The 24,191-nt window shown below is 41.1% G+C and overlaps 2 protein-coding genes across 7 annotated transcripts; both read left to right on the forward strand.

Moving 5' to 3' along the window:
• Positions 1–744: 744 nt before the first annotated feature.
• Positions 745–20,473, forward strand: shc1 (SHC (Src homology 2 domain containing) transforming protein 1). 6 transcript variants are annotated; one of them, XM_041988923.1, is made up of 14 exons: positions 745–966; positions 5,920–5,960; positions 12,771–12,935; positions 13,096–13,166; positions 13,622–13,682; positions 15,009–15,128; positions 16,391–16,444; positions 16,810–16,861; positions 17,621–17,747; positions 17,854–17,998; positions 18,663–18,720; positions 19,036–19,152; positions 19,761–20,017; positions 20,122–20,473. In XM_041988923.1, exons 2-14 carry the CDS (start codon positions 5,949–5,951, stop codon positions 20,248–20,250), a joined length of 1,368 nt encoding a protein of 455 aa, XP_041844857.1. In that variant the 5' UTR covers positions 745–966; positions 5,920–5,948; the 3' UTR covers positions 20,251–20,473. The 6 variants fall into 6 exon arrangements, with proteins under 6 accessions (XP_041844857.1, XP_041844856.1, XP_041844858.1 ...); XM_041988922.1 differs by having other exon boundaries at positions 5,928–5,960; XM_041988924.1 differs by lacking the exon at positions 5,920–5,960.
• Positions 20,474–20,609: 136 nt separating this feature from the next.
• Positions 20,610–23,897, forward strand: LOC121642285 (lens epithelial protein). Its single transcript, XM_041988925.1, has 2 exons — positions 20,610–23,571; positions 23,683–23,897. Exon 1 carries the CDS (start codon positions 23,253–23,255, stop codon positions 23,445–23,447), a length of 195 nt encoding a protein of 64 aa, XP_041844859.1. The 5' UTR covers positions 20,610–23,252; the 3' UTR covers positions 23,448–23,571; positions 23,683–23,897.
• The last annotated feature ends 294 nt before the right edge of the window (positions 23,898–24,191 follow it).

The following is a 24,191-nucleotide window of genomic DNA, read 5'->3' on the forward strand; positions in this document are numbered from 1 at the left end:
TGTAAATGTAACTTTTAACATTAAAAATAAAGAAAAAACTTATATAGACAACGTTTTAATAAAGTCCTTAATGTCTTGTACTGAAATTATATTTAAATTACTTATTTATGTGTGTATTTGCTATTAACTACTGTAATATATGTCAGTTCATTAATTTTTTTCCCCAACAAAATTTAGTTTTAAGATGTAGCCTTAATCAGGTAGTAATTATGACTCATAAATGTACTAAAACTCTAGGATTATTGGTATAAAAGTTACCTGTTTTCACTATGAAACGTATGTTTTTCTGATAACAAACTGTGGATTATGACATGGGTTTAACACATGGTTTAAACAAAACATGACATTTGAATCAAATATGCATGTTGTGCTTTAATAATAAAAAATAAATAAATAATCCAGTCTCCATTACAGTTACTGGAACTGCTGTAGATTATACAAAAAAGATTTGAAAAAGTACGGGCAGCTGTGGTTTTGTAGTTAACTAATGGAGAAAACAAATGTTCAGAAACAGAATAAAACAGATGTTCGTGTGCTGAATTTATCCACCGCAATTTACCAGCGAACTGCAAACCTCTGGGTCACAGATAGGGATTTCTAATTTTGCGCAATATGCTGCGACTCGTCCAGGTGCAAAAACAGGGCCAAGCGCATATGCACATGTACGCGCGTATGCACACGCACACACACAACGCCCGCGACCAGATGACGTTGCCATTTGTTCGCGGAAGTGGCTTCTGTCGTGACCGTGGAGGGGGGAGGCAGGAGGGGGAAGAGGAAGGAAAGGAAAGGCAGAGGAAAGAAGAAGTTTAGATGCATCTTTTATAAAGTTAATCCAAATTAAAAGAAGTCTGAGCAACGAAACCATCGACGCGCTGTCCTGTTTCACTTTATATTAGGCTGAAGTTTGTTCAGCAACAGCTTGGGGGGCAGGAGGGGCAATCGAGAGAAAGGGAGGAAGAGCTGGTAAGTTGCTCGTTAAAGTTGGCTGACCGCACTTTTGGGGGGCATAGTGTGGAGTGTGCGTGCTGTGCGTCAGTCTCTCACGATTGTTGTAAATAAAAGTTTTAGAGACAGTGTTTGCGCGCAAGCGTTGCTCTGCTTGAGTGTATGTCTGTGTTTGTTATATTGAGACGAGACGGTGGAGAGTTGACAGTCGGGTTGTTGTTAAAATGTCCATTTATCAGACTGAGCTGTGCGCACATGAGATAAATGTTTAACTTGTGTTAGTTCTTTTAATTTTTCTTTTTTTCCCTTAGGTTTCATAGTATCTGAGTCCAAAGTCACAGAAGCTGTGAGTGAAACAACCTAATTATAGAATGTATGAAAGGAGTTTTAAAAAGAAATTATGATAAATCAGCTTAGTTACCGAAAGCTTAGAAAATAAATCCAAACCCCCACCTCCCCTCCCCTCATGTCTAATAGATGAGGCATTCTCAAAGGGAGTTAGCTTTACAAACACTGGTTCATTAATCACTAGACTGAAAGTTATTTACTTTTAAGTAAAAAAAGAAATAACTGGGACATGTATGGGTGAGCAGTTTGGGAAATTCTTAGTGTTGTAAAACAGAAATAAATACAATTGACAAACTAGTCAACTGACAAACTGAGGAAGTGATTAATAATTAATGTAACTAAGTATCAGTGTGATATGATAGATTAATAAAATGTGTGAAAATGTGGGTTATCACAAACATATATTTATCTAAACATATAACCTTTTCAGTGTAAAATTGGTTTAAAATGCCATGTGTTCTGGTTTGCATCCTATTGCTGTGAAAGTATGGTGTCTGGCATATTTCTGGACAATCCAGTTTAGCAAAGCAAGGAATTTTGTTCTAACACCATCAAGAGGCACACTTTGCATTTTCAGGTCATGCAAATAATTGTTTGATTTGGCAGTATCTACTTAAATTTTGTTGTCTCTTGTTTTAGTTTAGTGACAGTAACTCAGCCCATGCCAATCGTGATCTTGTGGCTTCAGCTTTTAATTATTTCTTGATGTTTTTTTTTTTTTTTTTCTCACTAGCACTGAAAATACTGTGCGCAATTAGCATGTTCAGTTTTTTTACATGAGAAAAATCATACAGCCCCCAGAAGACCTTTCAGCTTGATTGCTCAGTTGTGATCAAAAACTAATCTTGAAAGGAACAGATAGGTTAGATTACATATTAATGTGGTAAATCATAATCTGTAACCTTCCACATTCCAGATGCAACCTTCCCAACGCTGGCTAAGCTGTCTGAAATGTCCAGGCAGTGTCAGAGCCAAGCCAAATTGCTCCAGGGTGTAGTAAATCCTCTGCGAGATAAGCTATTGAGTCTATCAGCGCACACAGACTCAAATCTGTGCACAACCTGACCACAAAAAAAAAAGAAGTTTGGGTTAGGTTCCACTATTTCTTCTGTGTTAATTGTAAACGTAGCAACAAGTGACCAAAACACACCTCAGATGTGTTGAAACAGGGTCACTGTGACAGAGTTAAAGTTCAGCAAGAATGAGTGAAGGACAGACACGCTATTATGGACACACTGAAGGGCATGTGGGATGATTGAGGTGGCTGAAAGCAGTGGGCTCAGTGCTCTTATCAGGGTCAACCACACCGCTCAGACCAGCAGCCCCTGACATGATATTAAATGGTGGGAGTTATCGCCACTGATGAAATGCAGGCGAAGAGAAGGTCCAATCAACAACAGATCCAAAAAGTTTTAGGTTCACACACATGACAGGAGCCAGACAAATAACACACGCACATCTGTCTACACACACATACACATACAAGGGCAAACATGGCTTGGACAGAAGGACGTTCCAAGACTGTCAGTCAAAGCAGAGCATCATGGCCTCGCTGTCACAACACAGGCACAGTCTAAAGTCTACTTGATTAAAGTTGGATCTATCCAATTCTGCTCACACCCTATCAGTCACAAAATAAACTTTAGTCCTGATTGACGGCACAAAGTGACGTCTGATTGTTGACGCTTCACTTGCGCAGGTGTGTGCGCATGGCTACACATCCAAGACAAAAACAGTCAGACAGTTGATCCACAAATAATCTTTGGTATTTCTTGTATACGTGAACATGTTAACATTAATATTGGACTTGAATTTCTTTCAATACTTAGAACCTTTGTTTGACAAAACACAGGTCAGCTGTTGTGAACATGTGGAGAGTTGACAGAGCTCAGTTTTGTGTGGGTGACTGCCTGTCAGGGGTATTCTTATATGTGCTTCTTTTTTGAGCAAGTATGTTCTGGAAACAAACTGTAGGAGTTTGTTTTTGAGGTCGTAGCATGTGGTCGTCCATCTCTAGCTTTTAGACAAAGGGGCCTAGTTTCAGCTTTGTTTCCTCCTGCAGAGCTTGGTCTGCTGCTGCATGCACAGTGCTCCATGTGAGCTACAGTTTGATTAAACTCTATTAAAATCAACTGTGGTAAAATGGGAAGTGACATAAGGTACAAAAATAATAACTCACTGTTTAATTAGCATTAGTGGTTTGTTGGTAAACTGGTAAGTGTCTGTGTGTACTAATCAGTCTTTCTAAATAAGTAGAGATTGCAGTTTCAGAAGCTCCCTCTTCTTGCAGATTAGGGTTCCTATGCCCTTCCTTACACTAGGTAATATAGTAGATGTGTGATTGTAAAACCTGTTCTTCTACCAAAAAAAGGTCACCCAATCTCTATAAAAGATACTTTGCAAACTATTGTTTGTCTGATACAGACAACAATAGTGATATAATAATGGAACTGACATGACACATTAGATCCAGAAAGCACTTAATTCAAATTGTGTTAGTAAAATTTGGCATAAAATAATTTCTACACACCAGAATAGATAAATAAATAAATGCTGTCTTTTTAGCAGCTTAAAACAACTTTGTAAAACTTGCTATTATTAAATAAAATGTCACAATTCTGGGTGCTGTATTTAAATCAGATACAGCGCTCTTATCTGAGGCCGTCATCCATTCAGAGTAACATATTCTGAATGGATGAAGTGTATGAAGTGTATGCTTGTACAACAAGCAAATGGCATTTTGTTTGCAGGTTTGAAACTTCCTTTTCTCCTCCTGATAATTTCAGAAGTTTATTGTTGTGCAGACTAAATCACTGCATTTGAAAAGTAGAGCAATATGTGGCAGAATATGTACAAGTTCTTTCTACAAGTTATATTATTACCTAAACTTACTTTAATTGTGCTCCATGTAAACTAATTCCATAATTATGTAGAAATTCTGCCTCATATAGAGCAATCTTCAGGGCTTAGATCATATTAATGCAGTCTAAAGAAGCACATTATTTTAATTTAATGAAGTATTTAAATGTTTATTGAATCATCAAAACAGTTTCCTCAAAGTTGTGCTGTGTTAGCATGTTTTGCTGTTTTATTTTGACCATATATGGTTTTTATTCATTCATGTATACTGACAGACCCTCAAGATGATGATGATTTATTTATTTGTTTGTAAGTAGCCTAAATATTTATGTTTGGCTTTCATTTTAATTAGCTTTATTTTTTATTTAAGAATGAAGTTAAATGTGTACTATTCATCTTAGAATTGGCCGTTTTGATCATTTGACGAAAGACAAACAAGTAGCACTCTTCCTGTAATCATATTATGGTCATGTGACTGGGTCCAGAAACAAAGATGGAGGAGCTTAAATGTCAGACTACAAACTTATAGGGGATGTCAGCAGTATATGTCAGGTAGGTTAGTCATGAAATAAGGTTGGATTTTGTTATGGCCTCATCAAAAATCTGACAATGTTATTGTCAGATGTTACTTTTGGGTGTCTTTTTCCAATGCTACAGATACTTTAAAGTCAGTGGTACTCATACGGTAATAAGTTGAACAGCATTAAGTGATAACACTGCTAATGACAAACTGTTGGAAGTTGCATAGTAAGTAGGCTGAGACAGAGGGTAGCAGGAAGGGAATGATGGAAGGAGATAAATAAGAGGAACGTTGGTTAGAAGGGTCGGTGGAGGGAGTGGGGGCTGGCACAACCCAAAATAGCCAGCTCACATGTTTGCTGTGTGTGTGGTGAGCTATGAAACCGACAGAAAGACGTCCCGCTGGATGCCTGACTAATCTAATGTTCACCCTCAGCTTAATTTGTTTGCTTGTGTGTTTTCATGCAAGACTCTCCTCCGCTCTCCCTCTCTCTGTTCTTTCTGCACTCTGATTTATTTGTCATTGTCTTTCTCATCTCCATAATCTGATAATAAACTGTGCCTCTGACTGGCAAAAATCCAGTGGGAAAAGGTCATTGTCTAGGCTCATTAACTCGTGTTAATTTTTTTTTTTTTTTTTTTTGGGGGGGGGTGTTAGTGTGTATATGGGGTTGAGATAGGGAGGTCAAATCAGATTACACGGACACAAGGATACAGTATAAGAGCAGAGAGCAGATACAGCCCTGCAGCATGTACATTAGATCCAGAGGCCTGTTTAGTTTGTCTCTGATTGTTTCAGCTAATAAATACTGACTAGATTCAGCTTCCACAGACTTCTTCAGCACACATAGAAACAAAACGCACACTTTCTAACGTGCATAGGGCAAGCTGAGACAGAAACATCCTACACAAGCGGTCGTTTCACTTAATTCCATTCATTCCACAGAGTACGTTTCAACATGCACACTGGATTATCGCCCTTTTCCTATCACTGCTCTGTTTTTCTCTCATATTCTGCTACTTTCCCTCTTAATGTTGCTCTTTTTGTCTTATGCCAGTGTTGTGTGTCTGTTTGATCAAATGTGCTGTTAATATCAGTGCAGTCCCATGATCCTCTGCACAGCTGATCCTGGGAGCAAAGCATGCGAGGGGTCAAGTAGCTGTATGGGCGGCACTGGAACACACTGTAATTGGTTCCTTGTATTTTGTGTGTTTGTGTGCTGATATGCTTTTTGGTGTTTTCAATGTTACAGACTCTCAGCTTGTGGTGGCCGATGGAATATATGGTAAGACATTAATATAATGCAACCAGCTAATCATAAACACAACATGCCACTGTGGCAAAGGGGTTGATTATTCCTACTTTAACATAATCTCAAGTAAAAAACTCCAATCTCTCATATCTCATATAGGCAAGTAGCTTTTGGAGAGACTTGTAATATTACTTGAGGATATGTTAAATAAAGCAAACCCTTACGAGGAAAAAAAAAAACTAATTTGGCCTGCATTCTCTTAACAGTCTGAGAAGAAGTAATTAAATTGTTAAAACTTTAGGGCTGCAAAATTGCATCAAACCATAAAATGACTTCAGGTTTTGATTGTGATAATTCAGTTTAATGTATTTCTCACTGTAGTCTGAAAACAAGAATTATCTGAGATTCTGTTTTAATGTTTTTATTATAGCTTAGCTTTATGAAATTATGAGCGTTCACCCTATGAAGGACCTAGTTTCTAAACAGAAAGAAACAAGATCATAATTGAACAGCATAAGTTGTCTAGATGTTTTCCATGGCAACTAAAAGAAATATTTCAATACTGGTCAGTTTTCTGCGATTGTGTGAAATTGAAATTGACATAAAGTCATGCATGAGCAATAGTGCAGCGCTGTGTATGTAAAGTTACGGAGGTTTGACTCAGACTATACTTAGACTTACACATATGAACCAAATTCAGTTTAAAACATTTTACCTTTTATGAAGGTTATCATGTTTGTTTGGTTTAAAAAGAGCTGTTTGTTCAACTTTATAGCTGCAGGATGTAGTTGAGTTATTTGCACAAATATCATGTTAGACTAGGGTAGTTTTAGCTCGGTGAACTTTATAGACTGATGGTTCGGTCTCCTCACCAGTCTTATATAAATCCAAGACAGTGCATAAATATTTCACTGAAATACGTTGAGCTTCTGGAGAATTCAAGATGATCATTCGGTCAACCCTAAGCCACTGTGGGTTGTGTTTTACTGGTTGTGGGCATGGTGCAGGCTGTAGGTGGAGGGTCTTGCTTTCACCACTGATCACAGGAATCACCACCAATCATATGACTTTGTATGGTTACGTGTGTCCATCTGAGCAATGCTTTACAATTGCCTGATTTTTGTCTGAGTGGTCTTCTAAACCACATGGTGCTGACATAGTGCTCACTGTACTGCAGGAACTTTGTATTGTGGTGACATTTGAGGACCTCTTGCTATCCATTCTGATAGGTTCCTGTAGCACTCTACGGGTGGTTTCCTCTGTTTTCTGCAACACTGCCTTCTCATCAGATACGCTTGAATGTTAAGGCCAATCTGTGGCATCTCTACTTTCTATCTTCCGGTTTTTTTCCCCCCTTGAGTGCTGTAGTCATGTAGTATAGTGAATATTTAAGTGGATGCAAGTCTTCTTTTATTTCTATTTTTAGTCTGTCCACTTTCATCAAGGTTATCTAAAATGACATCATTTTATTTTTTACAGCACATAGAGCAAAGGTGGCTCTTCTTTTTCCTGCCCTTTATTTATTTATTTTTTTTCCAGGTTATCAAACATTAACTAAAGCAGGAGTCTTGAGTAGCCAACATGGAAATTCATGCTTTCCACACATTCAGTTTCCACACAAACACACATTATTTTGCCTTCTTTCCTTCTTCAACATCCCCATCTCCCCCTAGAGTTTGTGCATTAATGTGCAGGAGTGCAGCATCTCGCTGTGCATACACATGTACACCGCTGAATGACTGTGGCTGCAGAGGGGAGATTGGGGGAAGGGGAGGAAACAGGAAGGAGGTAGGATGGGAGAAAAGAAGGTGGGGAGGGCACATGCAGCGGCACACGCATATATATGTGTGTTGGTGTGTGTGTGTGAGGGAGGGAGGGAGAAAGACGATAAGAGAGAAAATGGGAGGCAGCATCACCCACCCAGACAGGAAGGAGGGAGGGCAGACAGCGTGCTCATCCCTCTAACAGACAGAGGTGGAAGGAAAGTGGGCATGAGAGAAAGACGTGAGGGGAGAAGTGGAACACAATGAAGGAGTGCCATTGTCCATCCTGGCAGCACTGCCATTTCACCATCTGCTGAAAGAGACGAAAAGACATAGAGGAGGGAACAAGAAGAGGAGTCAGCCAAACGGAGGAGAGGATAGATGCCGGCAGTGACTTTGTGAATTAATCAAGCGGATCAGAGGAGAAGCACGTTTTTCTGGGAGTGGACGAAAGAAAAGCCAGAAAGAGGAAGTAGAGGACGGATGATCGGACAGTCTGGGGCTGTTTAAACATTAATGTGGCTCTCATGTGAATCGTAGCTTTAGATGATCAGACATGGATTATCAACTGCATGCTCTCTAAACCCAAAAAAGGAACTACTTATGTTTTGCCATTCCTCGGGAAAAAAAGAAACACTGAGGCAAATTTATTAGACTCACTTCATACAAAACAGTTTTGATTACTTTTTTCTTTGTTCAAATATACCCTCCCTTTGTGACTTCTGATTTTCTATTTTCTATGAGCATAGGGGCTACTCTGCAGGATGTTATACAATCATCTTTGTTAGCCGCTGCACAGAATATTCAGGTTGTTTTTATGCAAGTTTTCTTAACATTAGTTAAATTTTAAATATAAGTGTAGTTATTTTATACAGTTAACAGGAAAATTGTTTTGAAGTATTATCAGTTTTTGTATGCTTTATTTGGAGTCAGTGCATGCAGCCAACTCAAGATGTCAACATTGATTAGGTTTTCTGGCTGGCGCTATGCCCGTCAAACTTTGATCATTTCCTGAACTGTATTGATTTTTCTAGGAGTCTGCAGTTTTTCTTGCTATTGGATGAAAAAAAAAGAGAGAAAAGCTTTAATGTGGAGCCTTTGATGTAGCAGCTAATTACTTGCCATGTGATTTGACCAAGTGGTTATCTCTTTGAAGATTTCTGCCTTTGTCGGGACTTTTCGGCATATATCCTCCGCAGGCATCTCTTTTAATGTCTGTTGCCATAGCAACGGGCAGCAGCTGCAGACAGCACGATGTAAACTACTTTCCTCTTGTGTTTTTAAAACTGGTGCTGATCCATTAGATAACTGTATATATTTCATAAAACTCAGAAGATCAGATTAGTAGTGGTTGTGTTAGGAGTTTCTTTGTTACACAGGATTTTGTTTCTTTACCTTCTTTCTCTGTGTGGTGCTCACTGATTCAGGGTTGTTTCAGGTCCCCTTACCCAATTTGTTTATTTGTTTTGATTGAGTCTGGTCATTCCTCTTTATCTGTGGCACCAACCATATTAATCAGTCAAGCTGACGGATAAACAGGCATGGCTGGATAAATTAGATTATTGTTCTGATTTTACTTGTATATATCGCTGGGTGCAGCTGCTTGGGCCCGGGGCCTCAAATCATGACAGTAGCTGTGTTGTGTTAGTGACTGTCTGCTCCTTACTGTTTATCTGTTGGTGACTCAGGATTTCTCTTCATGTAGAGGGTCATCTCCTCTGCAGTCACCTGACCTACACTGTGTTCTGTGCACTGAAACATCCCAGGGCCAGGGCTGACTGTGCTCATAGAGCTTTTCTGCAGCCCTTTGTTTAAGAACACCTGGAGTTTCCTATCGGTTGTTAACATGTCAATTTATATTGGATCTGTTGCCTTTTTGAGGTGCTAATCCTCTTTCTGGACTCAGTTTTAGTTTGATTAGGTGTGTGACAAAAATGTTTTATTTAATCTGCATGCCTTTTGATTGTTCAGATACTGGGTGTCTTCTGTGACTTCTTCAGCCATACTTCTTTCCAGCTTTCTGGAGTTCATCCCAGCCTGTCTGGCAACGCATGAGTATAACTGGATCCTCCATGGTGCTTAACAGCCAAGACCAGATGGATGGCTAGCTAGAATTGCTAGACACCTCTGTGGTGCTAGACTAGTGTAGGCGACTGTTCTTTTGCCATGCATCCAGTGCCCACTACAATTATGAGTACTTGAGGTCTAGTTATTTTTCTGAGATGTTAGTGTGTGAAGAAAATCCACTGATTTTCTTGGCATTACTGAAACATTGGTGCAGAATTTACAACCTTGTGTAATTTGTCTAGGCAAGGTGTGTGTTCTACTTTGCCTGAGTAAAGGTCAACAGATTGTAAATATGACTAGTGCCTCAGCAGCACTAAGGTGTGGGCCAGCCAACTTGCTGCAGGACTGTAGGTGTAGCCTTGCCTCCTACTGTGGTCAAACTGTTACTGACTGTTTCGTTTGGTGGTTTTAGGTTGCAAGGGACTGTTAATGTAAACGGCAAAGACTGTTTGGCTTGTAGGTTGGACTATGCAGAATGGGAGATGTTACATGCTGTCTGTAAAGTAGACCTGTGAGCTAACCTCCTGTTCGATTTAGCCTGGCCTTAGATAAGGAAAGAAGCTGTCCTGGAATATAAAACTTTGTTCATATCATATGCGGCTGTGTCAGTACTCTTCTCTCAGGTAAATGACTATAATCTGGGCTTGTTAATTTGACCTGTCCAGAAATGAGAACAGTCGTGCATAGAGATGACAGCAGCTCAACAGAGTGCAGTTTTAACTGAGCTTCTTTCCAGTGGGGCTGAGTAAGTTCATGTTAAACACTGAGGAGCTTCTGTTCAGGGAACCCTGGGTTCGGAGTTCAAGCCTGACCAATCAGGTCTCATTACCATCACAACAAGCCCGCCGGTAGTCATCATCAGCCAATGACCTACATTTTGCAGTATTACATCACCGTCGTGCTACTGCAGTGTGTGTCACTGTATGAGATACAGACAGCATCTCAGATTCAACCTACTGCTATCTAATGGTGCTTCAAAACTAAATCCTAACCAAGGTGGCCAGTTTTAGGGAACACACTTGAACCAAGACAGGCTCTCTTGTTTTAGCCATATCAGGAACCTCAGTCAGGAACGGGCTCAGCTGGGGCAGCCCAGTCTTAATTACCAACTTTTTTTTTCCTTGGGTTTTCTATTGGTGTCTAAAGAAACCATGTCTGGCCTCTAGCCATCCATAATCCTTAAGTTACAGAGGCAGAAACACAGGGCACACAGTTAATATATTAAAGTGAGGGATTGTTAAAAAGGACAGCCTGGAGAACGGGCGAGCAGTCGAGGGAGGGGGAGAGGGGGAGCGAGAGATCATCTGGAAGAGGAGAGAGGAAGTGGTGGCGCGGGAGAGGGCTGAGGCATTGGAGAGACAGAGGTTGGCAGAGTATATTGTGTGGAGGAAGAGGGAGGACTTCCAGGATAAGAAAGGAGACAGGGAGAGGGGAGAAAAGAGTAGAGAGAAAGGGAAAGAGGCTTCTCCAGAAGTAATCTGGAAGAAGAGAGAGGAAGAAGAAGAAGGAGACGCAGGGAGGGATAGAGCAAGAGCCATTCAGAGAGGACATGAAAACATTTGGAGGAAAAGGGAAAGGGAGTAAAAAAACAAAGGGGGACCCAGAGACAGATTTAAGAATATGATGTACTTAAAAAGTAGGTGTTAAATAATCTGTGCTTCAGCCAAGGTTTGAGACTAGCCATATAACAGTAAGCCTCCTCTCTCTCCTTTAGCAGCTCTGGGCTTCATCGAGCTCTGCAGGTGTTTGCTGTATTATCGACCAGTTGAAGTTGTGTGTGATGCGCTGCCGTGTTAGTGTGCACAGCCCCTCTTGCTATCTCCATGTTGGCTGCTAATAGGATTTTTATGAGCCTATGTCATGTGGGATAGAACTGTCAAGGGGAGCTGCTTCACACATGCACACACCAGTGTGCACATACACAGATAATCAAAGAAGCATTGTGGGCAGGGAAAGTTTATTCTGCCTCATGCATGTAGACTCGTCGAGTCCAAGTTCTGTAAGACACTCGTGGGTGTTCAAAAACAGTCACTAATGTCGGTTCTTCTTGGTGCTGGCAATCGCTGAGTAACTGGTCCTCACTCAGAGAGGATTAAACTGGGACAAGATACTCACAGATATTGTTTTACATGATGGCAGAACACCAAGAGTAATACTTTGTGGAGAGCTAAGAACTTGTCTTCATCCTGAAGTGTCTGAAGAACTTGATTTAAAAAAAAATAAAATAAAAAAAACATAGGACAGAACTGAGGACAACATGAGCATTACTGGTGCACTAAAAAACTTTTTACATCTGTATTCTGCCATTATCTGGAACACTCCACTTTTCCTCTGCACCTTCTCTCATTGTGCTTTCCCTGTGGATAGAGCTCTTTTTGAAGCAGTTTGGTTTTGGCTGCTTTGTAATGAGCAGAAGACAGACAACCATACAGATGGATGGAACTCTTATTCTGAGCAAAACAGACAGATGGCTGTGTGTCCTTTTAGAGGGAAACTTTGAATTGTGAAACAAAGACACTGATTAAATCGCTACAGCCTGTGTGGACCTGCACCGACAGGAAAAACTTGCACTTGCAGATTCATCATGGAGCTCGTACCAAAACCCAAATACACCCACATTCGGAGTGATTCACTGAGCTCAACTGATGAAACAAACTCCAATCCATCATCATTCCCTCCTTCCAGCCCTGCCACCCCTCTAACCCCCTCCCCTGGTATACCTTCTTCCCTCTCCTCCTCATCTCTCACTCCAATCTTGCCCCCCACTTCTCCCCGCCCGGCTGAAAACAGCCCCACCACCCTCTGCTCCTTCTTCCCCAGGATGAAATCCCTTCGCCTGGAGGTTTCCACTACTCTTCTTCCAGGACTCAAGGCCTCGAGCAGGTCGCAGCAGGCTCAGGCACCTGTTGAATCCTCTGGGGATGACAGGAGCAACTCTAGCTCCCCTACTCCTATTCATCAATCTGCTCCTTTCCTAACTGCTCCCTCTCCTCCTCCTCGACCTCCTCCACAGGACATGAACCGGCTTGGAGGGGCGTCCAGGAGGGCACGGGTGGAAGGAGGTCAGTTGGGAGGAGATGAATGGACACGCCATGGCTCCTTCGTCAACAAGCCCACCCGTGGCTGGCTGCACTCTGACAATGTGGTCAGCACCACTGGTGTTTCCTACACTGTACGGGTAAGCAAGCGACACACTCTGTATACCAGTTTGAAGTATGTCCAGTTTGCAGTATGTAGGGCACTATTTCTTCCTCTACTTTTCTGTTTCAATGGCCCAGTGGAGCTGTGATATAGGAAATGTTGGATGTTAATGTGTTGCCTTCCTGTTTCCTGGGCAGTACATGGGTTGTGTGGAGGTGCTACAGTCAATGCGAGCACTGGACTTCAACACCAGAACTCAGGTCACCAGGTGAGATCACACACTGCTCCTGCTGGCTTGTCACTGCTGAAGTTTTATCATAGAGCATGAGGGGGTGATATGGTTAAAGACATGTTTAACATGTACACTCACACTTTCCACTCACCTCTCATGTGTCTTTGATTTCTTGCTTTCTGTCCTGCTTCCGCTCTGTTTTCCTTGCTTGTTTTCTTTGTGTTACCATCTGACTGTGCCTGCTCATCTGTGTGTTTATACGCTCCTGCTGTTCTCTGAGGCCCTAAATTAGAATCTTCTGGAATCCTGGTGGTTTCCTTCTGGTTTCCGTAGTGATGTTTGTCTCTTTGGCAAGACAAGCGCAGTCACCAGGGACTATAAATTCTCTCACCCAATGCCAGATTTCCTTTTAATCCTCATAGATGTGGATTCTGGAAGGTGTGAAGGTTAATGACATCATTGCCGAGCATGCATGTGTTTTGATGTTTCAGGGAAGCTATCTCTGTGGTGTGCGAGGCAGTACCAGGAGCCAAAGGAGCCCGCCGGAGAAAGGTACATACAACACACACCCGTACACACACCCTGACAGAACATTATTTATTTATAAGGCTTAAGTGGCAGCAGTGGGAGGGTTCTCTGAGTGAGAGCTCGATTTAGCTTGATTGTCCAGCCTGTGGTCAGTTAGCTGTTCAGTCACATGCTCTCCCTCACAGACACAGACACAAGCTTGTGTGGCGATCCATTTTAGAACATTACATTAACTTCCATCCATTTGTGGACATCCGAATCCAAGCCTTAAATCTAACATGAATCTAACCTCCATTTACACTTTAACCCTAACCAGGACTCTTGAATAACAAACAAGTACCCACATACCCACATTTGTGTGGCTATCTTTATCCCCTTACAGCAGCCATCAGAAACAAGTCTTTTACCATACTTAAACCCCGTAACCAAGTTTTAACACTTGAACTGATGTCAACACTCTTATCCAAAACTTGTTTCCCACAAAGATGTTAGTACAAGTACACACACATGCAAACGGAGATCTTGATTTAGGCTGATTGTACACTTCTGTGGTTAGTGGGCTACTCGCAGGTAATTACTAGTCACTCTCTGGTCTCTCTTCCTCCTCCTCCTGCCTCAAGGGAGGCTTCTGTGGAGCCAGTGTCAGCCTAAAGAAGCACAACAGATTAACAGACAGAGTCGCCAGTCTGCTGTTTAAAGACTTGTCTGTGTCTGAGCACAGTATTCCTGTAAAACTAAAAACATCCACCCAAACAGTCCATAAAACAGGTGGCTAAATCCAGCTGCCTGCTGCCATAGAAGGATTTGACCAAGGAATGTCTGGCAGTGTTGCACACCAGACAAAATACAGTTATAGATTGTAAACTAGAATAGATTAAACTAGTCTAGTCACTGTGATTTGGCTGGACTGAGGGTAATGTGGTTGAGCATGTGCATCCTGTCCTGATGGCGCTTTTTCTCACAGCATACTCGAAACACTGAAGAAAAAATGGCTAAAAGCCATGAGAACAGGCGGAGGATTTGGATAAATGGACTGAGACAATAGTGCTGGCGAGGTCTATGCAACGCTCTTGGCCAAGCCCACATTATATGAACTGCTCTATCTGTACCCCACTGGTCACAGTTGGCCTTGGAGACCGGATCATTTTCACAATTGCAGCTGTTCTCCCACTCCCACACACGCAGGCATTTCCACACATGAGCCAACAGACTCGTGTTCAGTCATGAGGCAATGAGTGGATTATTTTACCTTGGTGAAGTAAAAAAGAAAAGGGGAAAAAAAACTGCTGCCTTCTGTCTGTGTATCATGTTTTTATTCCGACTCATGGTTTGTATCCCTCTCTTTTGCAGCCTTCCTCTCGATGTCTGACGCCAATCCTGGGAAAGAGCAACTTGCAGTTTGCAGGCATGACAATCAGCCTCACCATCTCAACCAGCAGCCTCAATCTGCTGGCTTCTGACTGCAAACAGGTTAGACTGAAATCAGCTTACTAGAAACACTGCTGTTTTCTCAAAAATCTCTGTGGGTAGATTCATCCCTGAAAGCCAAGAATCAGAGATGCACCTGACTGTCACAGCTCTGTTTTGGCTGGAGGTTTGTTTGCTATCCAGAGTACACTTAACATGTGCAGTTGACTGAGGCAGAGAAAACCTGGAGATCTCTCTAGTTGAGGGTTTCCATGTGGTTTTACGGATCTTAATGCTTGTGACTCTTTCACACATATCTCATCAACAGCAAAGCTGCACTCTGAAATCTGTCAGTCCCAATGGTATGCCATCCCAAATTGACAGTTTATCTTCAAGCGAAGCAGGAGCACCTCTGTTCTGAACAGCCAACAGAAATAAGCCAGAGAGAAGCAATCTATGAAGGAAAATCTGACTTTGTTAAAAATTCAAATTGTCATATGGCACATTTATTGAGAGCTAAGATGAAAAGCATTAGAAACTCATTTCAGTCCAGTTAGGTATGTCAAGTAGTTTCATTGCAGGTATTCAGTGTGTTGTCTAATACATCACATGAAATCCCGGTGTGTCCTTCTAGCAGTTGTCCACTGTTTTTAACCTGCCTGTAAATGACATAAGCAGGCTTAGTTAGAGCAGCTCAAACGTTGCAAAAGATCAGAAATGTTATTAAATGCACACCATGACAATTTTCTGAATGTCTTGTTGTTTATGTATTCATCAATGCAGTTTTATGACTTTTTAGAAAATTCTAGGATGCCTAGATAAATTTAGAGCTTCTCCACTTTGTTTGCCTCATTTACTCTGGAAGCTGCACAACCATTGTCTTCATTCTTGCGTTACCACACGGCAGGATGTGATCCTTCTCTTAGACCTCTAATGAGTTAATAGCCACTGAGCGATGTCTGTCTTTGGGGAGATGGCATACACTAGAGTAGTGCATTCACATTAACACATAGCTCGAAGAAGCATGTTGTTCTACACATATTCCCATTCTCATATAAAGACTCAGTTCCCACACATTGTGCTCATGCAGCATTAGCAAGTGTTGATGCTGCAGGCTGTTAAAGGTGCTCCATCCCTGCTGTGTTTTTATCCCCGCTGCAGCTGATGGTGCTCAATGGAGGAAAAAGCACTTTTCTCAGTAATGATTCCATATTTGTCTCTCTGTCCATACACTTTCATTTCACTTCCACATACTACATTTCACCCATGTGCTCTCCTTGTCCTTCTCTTTCTCTGCTCCCGTTCTCCCAACTTTCTCTCCACAGATAATCGCCAACCATCACATGCAGTCCATCTCCTTTGCCTCTGGAGGAGACCCAGTGAGTCACCCAACCCTCTCTCTCAGCTTAAATCTCTCGCTCTGGCCTTTATCCATCTCTTCTTCTGCCTGCGTGTCCTTCCTTCCTTCCTGTCTTATGTCATTGTCTATTCTTATGAATACCAGTTACTTTTTTGCTGCCTCGCTGGCTCCTAGTCCCTGATCACATCACTTCCTGTTGTCTCTTTTTCAGCTGAGTGTATGTTTTTAACTTCTGCTGCGACTCGAAGGCTTCAGCTTGTGCTTTACCTATTTCCTTGTCTATTCTCAGCCTTTGAGTCTTAATCCTACCTTTTCACTTTTTCCTTTGATTGATTTTTCCCTTTCCACTCCTCCCTGACTGTCTTTCCTGTCTTACTCCCCCAGGATACAGCTGAATACGTAGCATATGTGGCCAAGGATCCAGTCAACCAGAGAGGTGAGGAGGAACAGCAAAATCTTTACAGAGCTATAAAAGTAAAGAGAAATTCAGATATCAGAGCTTTGTTTCCTTGATGTAGAATTTTGACCATAATGCTCTGATACATGAGCCACTACTTTCCTGTCTTAACTCACTGTATGGTGAAAAAGTGCTTGGAATAGCACTTGTAGTAAATATCACAAATAAATAAGCACAAGCATTTTCATTTAAATATGAATTAGTCTCGTTAAGCACATGAAAAATATTCCTTCATTTCTTTTATTCCCCTTTGAATTTGACTCGCCACCCAGCAGAGCTGAGACATCACAGACACAGTGTACACAGCACAGAAAGAAATGCACATTTTCCACTATATACACGTTATAAGCACAAGCATTTGCTCCTAAATTAATGTGCTTAGATGCTGTTTATGTGAGCATGTGGGGTTTTTCCCTCTTCCAATCCTCCAGAAGAATTTTGCTCAGTTTCATGCCGAGCTAAGCTGGTTGAGTTTACATTAAGGTTCTAACACTCTCTCAAATATTATCCATCATGTAATCCTTTAATCTATTAGAAAACTAGAGCGGGTAAAGTGAATGACATTAACTCTTACTCTCCATGTATACTTCAGAATGGCACTTGATAAAAATACACAAGCCTATATGATCTCCTACTCTGCCTCCACTTGAATTTATTTGTGTTGTTGGGTTCTGGATTTGATTCAGTGGTATGTTGCTGCAGCCTCCTCATCCGTTCTTTCTGTCTCCACGATTGCAGCTTGTCACATCCTGGAGTGCTCGGAGGGTTTAGCCCAGGAAGTCATCAGCACCATTGGTCAGGCCTTTGAACTGCGTTTTAAACAGTACCTGAAGAACCCCCCCAAACTGGTCACACCCCATGACAGGTACATGTTAAAAATAAGCCAAAATCAAGCGCTTTTGTACTATGTGTATTTTATGACCCATAACATACTTCTGTATCAGCTTTAGTAACACTCCTGTCTCACACAGAATGGCTCCTTTTGATGGCTCTGCATGGGAGGAAGAGGAAGATGAGGCTGCTCCTCCTGAGGTCCCGTACTATAATAATTTCCCTGGAAAACAGCCTCCCCCTGGTGGACTGATTGACATGAGGACCCGCCCAGGAGCAACACTGGTGAGAGAAATGCAGCAAAGAAGGAAGAGACTGGTTATAGACATGGTTCATACATTCCAACCCCAGCAGTAGTGTAGCTGAGAGATGGCACACTTGTACGGAATCTCCAAACTGTGTTTCAGATATATTTTGGAGGCTGGTAAACCTCAATGTGTTCAGTCGGCTCCAGACCTGAGAATAATCAGCCACTTTTCATACAGCACTGACCTGCTTTCGGTGTAATGTTCTAACACTTGTATACACAGTGAAAACGTGTCTAAATCTACCTGACAAAGTTTCTTCTGCCAACTTTAAAGTTAATGGTTTTCATTTGCAGTGGCTATGTTGGAAAAGATGACAGGCATATTGCATATCTTGATGTGATTTCTTATCTGAAGTACAGTTTCTGAATCTTCTACAAATAATCTAGGTTTAACGCCTTATGTTTATTGCATCCCGGGTGCATCTGATCTGGAACCAAGTTTGCATCTCAGTGTTTACAAGTTTTAAATATACCATGTGAAAGGCCACTGTAGCTTGATACTGCTGTTTAGTATATATTAAATGCTTTCTGGTCTATAAAATAACTTCTGTAGTTATTTTAACAAGCCAGGATGCCGTTTATTTGAGGATTTCTTTATGATGCAATGGCTGATGATTTGTTTGTATACCTCTGTGTTTGCAGCCCTATGGACAGTCAAATCAAAATGACATTCACAAGCAGCCTCTGCCTCCTCTACCAGGTGAGCTCAGGTTCTGACTTTGGCATCTTTTATGCTGTGTGAGCCTGAAAGGGAAAGATGAAGAGAATCAGTCAGGGATACAGCAAGGTGATGAAACAGCAGGTTTCCCTTGCATGTTTAGAAGTTTCTTTGCTCAGATATCAGGTTTGTTTTAGGAATCCCTCAGTTAACCCCAAAACAGGCCATTTTCAGTCGTATTTAAATCTACTAACCACCCCTACATCTTCTTTTGACTAATAAAGATGTCACTTAGTATGCACATTTGATAGGGAATAAGAATTTGTTTTAAAGGTTACTGATGTTCTGTATTTTTAGTAGGTGCCAAAGAAGGGGCTCGAGAGCTGTTTGATGACCCTTCATATGTCAATGTGGATAAACCCCGTCCTCCAGCTGCAGCAAATGGAAATGCTCACAGAGATGCTTTTGACATGAGTATGTATCTATTTCTGCTTTTTGATTTAGTAAGTTATTGTGTTGTGTCTTAACTTGATAAACAAATCTCAAATGGACATCTGTCTACAATACAGTCCTACATCAAATGCGTAGCTTCATTGGAAACTAAATGAGAAAGTTAATTAGTGACATGATTTCTTGTAAATGAGATGTGTGGGCGGCAATGAAAATGAGAGAAATCACTGGCAATGATGATGTGCTATTTTGCCATGTGGAAAAATGGAAGAGTTGGTCATTAGTTATGGAGATGAGCGGAGTGGTTTGCACTTTGCAGCTGATGCAAACTGAGAAGAACAGCATTAAACATAGGGAAGCCTTGGAGGAAAATAATGGAATAAGTTTTTTTGTCCATTACAGGGGCATTTGGTTGGCTGCATAAAGTTTAGCCATTAAAGACCCCTCCCACTATTCAAATACAGTATTTTTCACAGTGTTCGTGGACCATTTAGATATGTGCATCAGTCAGTTTATGTGGCTCTAAACAAAAATGCAGATAACTCAATAAGACAAAAATGACCTTTTTTCTCTCCTGGAGGATTTTAGCAAAAAGTGAAATATTACAAATATATTTGTATTTATGTTTCAAGAGCCCTTTGATGATGCCCTGGGGGTCTCTGGACATGGCAACCCAATTGCGGTGACAGCAGCGCCCTCACTGGTGCAGCAGTTGCAGAATGAAATCTGGTTCCACGGTAGCTTAAATCGCAGAGAAGCAGAAAGGCTGTTGACCCGAGACGGAGATTTCTTGGTGCGGGAGTCTGGTACCACGGCGGGACAGTACGTCCTCACGGGACAGCAGGGGGGTCAGGCCAAACACCTGCTGCTAGTCGACCCAGAAGGAGTGGTGAGTCTGCTTTTTGAGCAAATTTAAAAGGCAACAGAAGCGTCAAAAGGAGGGAGAAATTTTACTTTGTGTGTTCATAGTAACACTTTTTTTATCCCCTTTAGGTACGCACAAAAGACCATCGGTTTGGAAGCGTCAGTCACCTGATCAGTTACCACATGGACAACAGACTTCCCATTGTGTCAGCTGGAAGCGAAGTCTATCTGCAACAGCCAGTAGAGCGCAGGCCCTGATGCGACACACTCCAATGAAATTCTCCACCAAAAATAGACACACACTCCCACAGCAAACCAACACAAGGCACACACATACACAGCCTCATATGCTATAGACACATAGTGACACTACACACAAAACTCGTACGCAGCATATGAGCACACACAGTACAGAAAGCCAAAAAAGGAAAAAAAAAAACAAACACCACTTTCTCTGCAAAATCACTTACTTGCTGCTTTTGCCACATATTTCTGCCAAACTGTGACCTGCACTCCCTCATCAGCTCCCCCCCAAGTGATCAGGCGCAACCCTCCAGCGCAGAGAAGCACTGCTGCAATTTCTCAGCCTACTGTGAACCAGGGAGGAGCCCTGTTATTAATATCACAATGGGGCAGAAATCAAATGCAATTTTTTTTAAGAAAAAAATTATTGACAAGTCATTATGAAAAATAGAAAACAGAAAAATTACTAATGCGTGGAATTGTACTAAAATTGATGAACTGAGGAGGAATATGATTGGATGTAAAGTGTATTTCTTAATTTGGGAGGGAAAATATTCCCTCACCTGACAAGGACTGGATGGAATGAGTTGTTGCAGAGACTTCACCAGGCTCAAACCCTCCCTTCATGTGGCGCAGGAGAACTTCAACAGCTAACATGACTCCAAGACTATTCTAACTGGTGGATATGCGTTCACAAGTTGGCTTCCAATCTTATCAGGAGGGCCACCCCACCTCCAAGCATTCCCCCTATAAGGACCTTTGAACTTTGACTCTTGGAGGAAAGCCTGTATGCAAAACTGTGACTGCTATGCTAAAGACTATCATATGTTCTCTTTTTTTTGTGTGTGTATTTTACTCTGTTTTCTTGATTTTCATCATTCACTGGACGTTTGGAGTACAGGAGGATCAAAACAGCTGTATCTCCCTAATCTTTTTGCACACACAGATATAAACACACCTTTACACCACACACACTCTGCACCACCTGTCATGCCAAAGATCATGAACTTGGTTGCTAACTGCAGAGAAGGAAGCCATGACAACTATCAACGGTTATGTGTCATATTCATTTTAAAATGGGACTGTTTTAGAGTGGAGAAAAATCTAGGGGATTGTGCCTGAATCCAGCATCAAAAAGGAGCTTTTTAAAATACGTTGATGTCACCTACAAACACAAAAACTAAAACATTTTCAGAAGAAGAGACCATATAGTTTTTGACAGGTGGCTTTTCTTTAACACCTTAGTATGTGTTTGCATAGACAATCTATGGGTTTATCTTTAGAGTTTAAGCAAAGATGAGTGGTTACTAAAGAACCGCCTAATTTCCCTCAGAAATGATGCAAAGTGAGTGTAATATTTGTGTATTGTGAGGAAAATGTCTACTTAAAAAAAAAAAAAAAAAAAAAACTTAGAAAAATGTGTCTCTAAATGACTATAACTCACAGGTTTGGAGCATTGATAAGGATGAAAGGTTCAGCCAAATTTTGCTCTTCAGTGTGCTGTTTTCACAAACTTACGAGGATCCATAAGGAGAAGTTGACTGTTTTCTTCTCCTCCCTCAGTTCATGATGTTTTTATATCTTTTTAATCGTGCCTTGTTTCTTCAATGCAGTCATGTCACTCCAATGCAGTCACCTTATGTACTTAATTCAAATGTAATCAACTACAGGAGAATCTCTCAGTTAAACCTAGACGCTGCAAAAATGACACTCCCAACAAACACACACAAAGCAGCTCGAGTGATGGCAATCTCCTCTGGTGCGCATTCTTGCATTCAGCTTCTAGTCACAGATACTTGATGTCACCATTGGGGAGGGGGTTATTTCCTCATCACCTGTAAATAACATTAATTTTTGAATAATTAGGTTGTTGTTTGTTGTATATTTAAAGACTTCTATGATGAATAACAGAGTCAGACAGTACAGCGTTAAGGTAGTTTATTTTTAAGCCAATTTAAAAATGTCAAAGAGACTAAAGCCAAAATGCGAGAAGGGAGCTTTCAAGCCTAAACCTTAACTGTCATTAGCCTGCAGACCCTGAAGCAGGTTCACATTATCGAGCATGCATGCACATACAGAACAACAGCTGGGACAGTTAGACACACCCTGCCTGTTCAGATTTTTTAAGGGTCAGAAATAGGAAACCCAGACTGATGTTCTGCTGTTACTTTGTTTGCCTGTGTTGGTGGCACACACTCATTTGACCCTTTATATTATTAGTGAACTGGTCCTGTGTTATCATTGTTCATCACAGTTGCCTTTGTTGCATGAAAATCCTTTTAAAAGACTTTGTGGTTTGTTGTTGGTGATAATGTTAATGATGCTGTTGTTTTGTGTTTTTTTTTTATATATAATTTTGTTTTTAAAAGCCAAAGGTTACTTTAGCTTGCACAGTTATAAATTTTTACTTTTTTTCTGTTTAATACTTTTTGTTTGTTTTTAGGGAAACAATGGCTGTTTACACCTGTATCTGAAAATATAGATTGCATATATAAATACATATATCATTCATCTGTCTGTGAGTTTGAGTTTTGATATAAGTAAATCAAATTTAATGGACAGTTTGACCACTCAGCACACACACACACTGCTAGAAAATAAGATTGCCTATCACATGCTGTCCTTAACAAAGAGTGGGATGTGGTGGGAATTGTGTTGGGTTACTGGAACTCTCCTGTTTGTGAACAGATGAAGCTGTGACAGTAGGAAGCTTATTCAGGGATTGTTTGAGCAAAGGTGTTTTTTGTAGTGGGGTACCCCACGGGAGGGGGGCATTACATTGCAAAGGTAAACAGGTTTTTAATCATTCAGAGCATGTTTGAAACTTGGGAAGAGTCGAGAAAATGCTGGAAGCCACTGACATGAGATTATAAGTAGAAGAGAAAGCTGTCAGTGACACAGAGCAAAGCCCAGCTGTTGCACAGACCCAGTCAGATCCTATTTGTCAGGCATCATCTTTTATTTCCTCTCACCATCAGTGTTCTCTTTGCATCTGTCAGGTTACTAAAACTGAAGCCATGCATCCCCAGCGTCCTCTTCCTCAGGCAATGCCCTCCTCCTCTTTGGGGCAGCACTTACGGGACATGGCTATGGGTCTGGGACGAGGCAAGAACTTACTGGGAGGAAACTTTGCCTACGGTTTCATCCAGTCGATTAAGGAGTGCCTTTATTTCCTTCTCTGCTGCTGGTGCATCAAGGAGATTCTGGACTGAGACTGAAAGAGTATATCAAGTGGCAAAAGATTGATTTTTCCCATTTATCTGGTAGTTACCACAGTGAGGTTTCACCCAGTGTTAATTTAATCATAAATGGGAGTGTTTCATCAACAAACCATTGGTAAGTATGAACACCTGCTTTATAAAGCTCAGTTCAGAGCAGTGTTCTTTCTCTCTGAAAACATTTAAATTTCTGCTCTAAATTATAAAATCTTTTTCTTTCTCTTTTTAGTTTTCATAGCATTCTCCTTTGGGGATAGAAGAATCACACCTGCACATTTCAAGATGCCACTGAAGTCCATGGCTGGACAGGGTTCAAGTTTTCAGTTTTCACTCTGAAGCTCTGAGATTTTGAAGACTGTGATGGCACCATGATATTAACTGTACAACACAAACTGGTGTGGCAATGAATAAATGAGCTAATGAACATACAACATATTACCTTTATGTCTGAATTTTTGTTTCTTTTTTAAGTTATGATGTCATGTTCAGCCACTTTGTTAAGGAGATCACTTGTGTCAGCTCTCAGTAACAATGTAGCACAAGACTTGTATTGATTTGATGAAATAGCCTAGCATTTTTAGCCCTATTTATAACTGAAATGGAAGCATGTGATGGAAGAAGAATAGTCATCATCAGCATCAAACTACCTGCGGACTATCAAATCTTAAGCCTGGCTGTATTTGAAAGTATCCAGCACTGTCCGCATCACCTGCGCGTGTCAGTCAGCTTGGCAGCTGC

Source organism: Melanotaenia boesemani, chromosome 6, assembly GCF_017639745.1.
Source record: "Melanotaenia boesemani isolate fMelBoe1 chromosome 6, fMelBoe1.pri, whole genome shotgun sequence".
Classification (NCBI taxonomy): Eukaryota; Metazoa; Chordata; class Actinopteri; order Atheriniformes; family Melanotaeniidae; genus Melanotaenia; species Melanotaenia boesemani.

What these genes read in the sequence shown, in the direction of transcription:
- LOC121642285 (XM_041988925.1), top strand. Translation starts at nt 23,253, where the DNA reads ATGCATCCCCAGCGTCCTCTTCCTCAGGCAATGCCCTCCTCCTCTTTG.
- shc1 (XM_041988919.1), top strand. Translation starts at nt 12,342, where the DNA reads ATGGAGCTCGTACCAAAACCCAAATACACCCACATTCGGAGTGATTCA. An exon ending in AAGGAGCCCGCCGGAGAAAG is followed by an intron (nt 13,683 to 15,008) that starts GTACATACAACA and finishes TCTCTTTTGCAG; the next exon opens with CCTTCCTCTCGATGTCTGAC. An exon ending in GGATCCAGTCAACCAGAGAG is followed by an intron (nt 16,862 to 17,620) that starts GTGAGGAGGAAC and finishes CCACGATTGCAG; the next exon opens with CTTGTCACATCCTGGAGTGC.